The 5,675-nt window shown below is 51.5% G+C and overlaps 1 protein-coding gene across 2 annotated transcripts; it reads left to right on the plus strand.

Annotated features, from left to right (window-relative positions):
- Positions 1–1,336: 1,336 nt before the first annotated feature.
- C1H16orf54 (chromosome 1 C16orf54 homolog) lies at positions 1,337–3,959 on the plus strand. 2 transcript variants are annotated; one of them, XM_021214197.1, is made up of 2 exons: positions 1,337–1,448; positions 2,167–3,959. In XM_021214197.1, exon 2 carries the CDS (start codon positions 2,236–2,238, stop codon positions 2,911–2,913), a length of 678 nt encoding a protein of 225 aa, XP_021069856.1. In that variant the 5' UTR covers positions 1,337–1,448; positions 2,167–2,235; the 3' UTR covers positions 2,914–3,959. The 2 variants fall into 2 exon arrangements, with proteins under 2 accessions (XP_021069856.1, XP_029399811.1); XM_029543951.1 differs by lacking the exon at positions 1,337–1,448 and adding an exon at positions 1,592–1,640 and having other exon boundaries at positions 2,167–2,955.
- Positions 3,960–5,675: the final 1,716 nt, after the last annotated feature.

Raw genomic sequence — 5,675 nt, forward strand, 5'->3', positions numbered from 1 at the left:
AAAAAAGAAAGAGAAGACAGAGGAGGGAACAAAGGCTGAGAGAAGGCTCAGTGCTGATTGACAAGTATGAGGGCCTAAGCTCAGACCTTAGCACCTACTTCAGAACTATGGGCACTGCAACGTGTTCCTGTTAGCTCAGCACTGGGGAAGGAGGGAGAGAGGGAGAGAGAGAGGGAGAGAGAGAGAGAGAGAGAGAGAGAGAGAGAGAGAGAGAGAGGGTGGGAGCTGGAAAGATAGTTTAGCAGTTAAGAACATTTGATGCAGCTGGGCATGGTGGCCCACGCCTTTAATCCCAGCACTTGGGAGGCAGAGGCAGACAGATTTCTGAGTTCAAGGCCAGCCTGGTCTACAGAGTTCCAGGACAGCCAGAGCTATGCAGAGAAACTCTGTCTCGAAAAACCAAAAATAAATAAATAAATAAAATAAAAAGAACATTTGATGTGATCGAGGCCAGCCTGGTCTACAGAGTGAGTTCCAGGACAGCCAGGGCTATACGGAGAAACCCTGTCTCAACCCCCCCCCCCAAAAAAAAAGAACATTTGATGCTCTTGCAGAGCGCCTGTATTCAAGTCCTAGCACTTACAAAGTGGCTCACAACTGTCTGTTAATCAACTTCCAAGAGCTCTGACGTCCTCTTCCGGCCTCCTTGAACACTAGGTATACTTGTGGCAAAAATACATACAGGTGAGCTAAATACCCAAACACATAAAATAAAATAATAGGGTGGAAATCAATTAAGTAGACTGTAGTCTCCGCAGACACTGCTTGCACACCATGTAAAGGCGTGGTGGCCTAAACACTGTTAGGTAGCAGAGGTAATGGAGAGATGAGCCTGGGAACGGTGGCCTGGGACTGAACCCAGCACTCAGAAGGCTTAAGGGGCGGTGGGGGTGGGGAGGATTTGGGGCCAACCTGGGCTACATCTTAAGTCCCTGTCTCAAACAAAACAAAAGTATGACACAGCTGGATGAAAAGAGTGCAAGGAGTAGACGGAAGGACAGGGACGGTCTCCCTCCAAAAAGCAGGCAGCGGGATATACTGCAGCACTCTGGGAGCCCCTGGGCCGCTCTTTGAAATCTTCTTCTCTCCTGGGTGGGCGAGCTGGGGTCTTGCCTGTGGGGTGAGATGGTGAAGGTGCTGGGGTCTGGGTCTTGCCTGTGCCTTGGGACTGACTGGAGCAGAGCAGCTGCTCATTCTGGCTCCACCTAACTCAGGAAGTGGTTCTTCACCACACTGACCACATCCCCAGGTTGCCTTGGAAACACTCTGTGGGGGCAGGAAAAGTTGGGGCACAGTCGCCCAGCAACAGGTGGTAGCCTCCCTTCCGCCTTCTTCTGAGGCCAGCCCTCCAGGGCCTTTCAGATAGCTGCGCTCACACACCCTCCCAGCATGCACTGGGAAGAAGGGCTCTGAAGACCGCAAAATCCAAGATTGACACAAGGTGACAGGTGAGGTGGGGGGGTGCAGAAGCAACTGTAAATGGGGGACTGGTGGCAGAGATGTGGGCAAATACCAACAAGGGAGGCAGACAGGCCAGTGATTGGTCAGAGCTGGGAGAGTTGGATGGCTACTGGGCCACAGACCTGGTACAGCCAGATAGCACAACAGGGCCAACAACTGGGCCACCTCCAAGGAGAGAGGTAAGGTGGCTCAAAGAGTAGGTGCATACGGAAGGGAGGGGCCAGCAAGGGGGTTCTCTCTCATTCCAAGTCAACTCACTTGAGACTGAGGCAAGGCCTGAGAGCCCCAGACCTTTGATCTGTCATCGGAGGTGGGGGGGTGGGGCTGGAGGGGAAGTGAGGCCTGCGAATGTGCAGGGGAGCCTCAGCCAGCTCTGGCTTGTTCTCCGGCCTCCCCTAGTTTGCTTTTGTCCTCTCTAGGTCCCCTTTGCTCCTCTCTAGTTTTGGCACCCATGCTCAATAAGCTAATTAGAAGAGCGGGAACTGACAGCGGGGGTGGGGGGTGGGGTGGGGGGAGCAGGAACAGAAGATGAGGGACAAAGAGATCCAGCACCCCCGACTCCCAGTCTGTCTCCGAGGTTCTGAAGTGAAGTTACAGTTTAAATAGAAGGCCAAGGATGTGCAGTCCCAGTGACATGCTGTCTAAAGCACTGTCTCATCTTGTGCCATGGTCAAGTTGTTAGAACCGTGTTGAATCTCTTTCCAGGAAACGGGATAGCCTCTGGCTGCTGTCCTTTCCTTCTTCTCCCAGTGGACTGACTGTTCTGACTCCCAGATGCCCGTGACACCTCAGCAGCCCTCGGGGCACACGGAGGGGCTCCCTGATCCCACAGCGGAGGCAGCAGTGTGGCTAGTAATCCCCTGCAGCCCTTGTATTCCCATCATGCTGGGCCTGGCCTCTCTCACAGCCTTCTTCATCATAACTACTGCTGTACTGGCCGAACGCCTGTTCCGCCGCCCGCAACCAGACCCCAGCCAGCGTGCCCCCACCCTAGTGTGGCGCCCTGGAGGAGAGCTGTGGATTGAGCCCACGAGCAGCGCCCGGGAGCGCTCTGAGGATTGGTACGGCTCCTCCATGCCTCTGCTGATGGACAGGGCTCCAGATCCCCCAACCCCCGGGGGCACCTTGGAAGGAAGAGCAACCGCTCCACCGGCCGCTTCAGCCCCCCACTCTTCGCCCAGTTCTTTAGTTCCTCAGACCCCACCAGAGGTCCCAGCCCAGAGCACCTTCTGGAGGCCTCAGACCCAAGAGGAGAGACCCCATGACACGGGCCTGGTGAGCTGGGTTGGGCCTGAACCCATGCCAGAGGCTGGCTTGCAGGTTGGGAGCCCCAGGCCTTGGAGGCTGAGGCAAGGGAGCTTGGAGCCTGATTGGGGTCTCCAGCCTCGGGTCACCCTGGAGCAGATCTCAGCGTTCTGGAAGAGGGAAGGCCGGACCAGCGTGGGCTTCTGAGTCTTCAGAACCTGTAAGACTAACTCCCACCTCAGAGGGGCTACGGGGGTCAGCTCCAGCCTTAGGCCTGACCCGTGCACTGGAAATTTTGTGTGGAAATTTCTGTCTTCTGCACCTGGCTGGTGGGCAGGCTGAGAGTGTGGACAGCCTGCACTCCAAGGCTTACCTGAAGTTCAGCTTAGGTTAAAATGCCTAGGTTGTGACTCTGAGAACTGAAGGCAAGGCTAGTTGGCTATAGGCCAGAAGGCTTCAAGATGGCACTTCAGGGTACAAACTTACATAAGACAGCCTATCAGAAGGAAGAGGTCCTGTATGGGATGCTGACCAACAGCCCAGAGCTGGTAGTTATGAGTGTCAGTCATGTGGGCTGGAGATGGCAGGAATCTTGTTCTCCAGAGCCACAAACCCTATCTGTGCCTGGCCACTCTCTCCCACCTCTGTGAGGCCCTCCAGGAAAACACAGAGGACAAATCCAGGAGGCGTCTTTGATTCCGTACAAATCATGGCCTTGGCCACTAAACGGCAACATGGGATTTGCTGAGCCATGCTGGAGAGGCTGTCTCTTGCCTGGAATTGGGACACAGAACCAAGATGGGTCAGTAGGTTCCTCTGCCCCCTGACTTATGGCTGCACACATCCTACAGTGCAGTTTTATTATTCTGTGTTAAGAAAAGCATGGCCTATCGAGAACTGAGTTTGTTCCAATATGGGAATGAAGATTTTCCCAGAGAAGGGACGCTCCCCAAACATAGCCTTTGCTATCTTTCCCTCCAGCTTGCTGGAGTGGTCTAGAGAGGCAGGTTTGCCATGAGGCAGAGAAACGGAGTCCCAAATACCCATGTGCCCGCCAGCTGACTTCTCCTTTAGGAGAGGGGTTCGCAGTGGGGTTCGCAATGGGGAAGATGGAGCTTTCGGTCCCTGGAAATCTGACTTCCCAAACATCAGTCAAGAGTATGACTATCCTGCGGTATTTTGTTTTATTATTTACTTTATATTTTTACTTAAATTGGTTCACTGTTTGCTTAATAAATTTGTTTTAAAGTGAATCTTTTTTGTATGACCTCTGTAAATGGGAAATCAGTATTACCAGTATTACTTGCCACAAATTAAAAAAAAAAAAAAAAAAAAAAGGCCAGGCCTGCCAGTGCCTGAATCCCAGCACCCAGGAAGCTGAGGCAGAGGGATTGCTGTGATTTCCAGGCTAACCAACACAAAGTTGCAACCTGGCTCAAAAGAAAACAGAAACATGAAAATAAATACAATGGAGCCCTGGGGAAACAGTGTTGCCTACAGGAGACTTTGATCTCAAACTCTGCTCCTTGTTAAAAGAGAATGAGCCAGAGGTGGTGGGACAAGCCTGAAATGTCAGCACTCAGGAGGCTGAGGTGGGAGATCCCAAGTTCAAGGCCAGACTGGCCTACTTAGTAAGACCCTGTCAAAGGAAAGAAAGGAAGAAAAAGTGTGAGGGAGCGGGGATGGAAGGGAGAGGTTTTGTTCTGTCTCTGACTCATGCATGAGCTAGAGAATAGGCATTTCTCACCATCGGTTAATTATGTATATCTGTCTGCCTGCGTGTTGGTTTGTGCATTCATTTAACAAAGACAGAAGAACTTAACCCGAGCTGCAACCCAATAGATGGCTGAGGACTGTGTGCATGGCTGGATACATTCAAGGATGTATACGATCTTCCTGATGACTTCCAAGTACTATCCCTAGAACCATCTTTATATTCTAAAGCTGAGAACATGGACTGCAGTGTACACAGAGCTCAACAGGGAGGAATAAATAAGAGCACAGATAATTGGAAACATTAGCTGGGGAGAAGGCTGTGATGGGCAGGGATGAGGTGCTCTACCAGAAGATGTTTGGGGCCTGTAACTCCAGTTCCAGGGGATCTGATGCCCTCTTCTGTCTCTATGAGCATATACATACATGTAGGGCTCACACACACGCACACACACACACGCACATGCTGTTAATAAAGAAAAAGAACCCCAGATCAGGAGAGAAAATCTGCTGTAGATCAGAGTCCCTGTGGCACTCCTCACCTCTGCCCACTCCTCCCCTTCAGGGCTCAGTACTCATCCTCAGCATCTAGCCATCGGAGTTCTGGGATGGCAGAGTCTCTTAGCACCCGATGGGGCCACCGAGCTTTCCACCTACTACAGAGTGTCCCAGTCTGGCCTCAGATCAAGTTAAGCCTCTCCCTTTTTCATTTGTACAAACCACACACAGACACACGGGCAAACTAAAATCAAACAACTCTCTAAAACTACAGATGCACATCTGGGTGGTGGTGGTGCAGGTCTTTAATCCCAGCAGGGGCAGGCAGATCTCTGAAGCCAGTCTGGCCTGCAGAGTGAGTTCCAAAACAATGAGGACTGCACAGAGAAACCCTGTCTTAAAATTTTTTTTTAACTCTTTTTACTTTTTCTTTTATTTCAAACTTTTTATTTTTATTTTAAAAAGATTTACTTATTTTTTATTTTCTGTGTGTGAGTCTTTTGTCTGAATGTATGTACACCATGTGCCTGGTGCCACAGAGACCAGACGAGGTTGCTAGATCTCCCAGAACAGTAGCAACTGATGACTTTGAGCTGCTATGTAGGTGCTGGGAATCGAACCCAGGTCCTCTGGAGGAGCAGGCAGTGCTCTAAACCCTTAAGCCATCTCTCCACCCCACGTTTGCCCCTGTACCCCCTTTTTGAGGTAGCCTAGAACTCACCACGCTCCTGTGTGCTGGGTTGGGGTAACAGGGGTGC

The sequence above is a fragment of the Mus pahari genome, chromosome 1 (assembly GCF_900095145.1).
Source record: "Mus pahari chromosome 1, PAHARI_EIJ_v1.1, whole genome shotgun sequence".
Classification (NCBI taxonomy): Eukaryota; Metazoa; Chordata; class Mammalia; order Rodentia; family Muridae; genus Mus; species Mus pahari.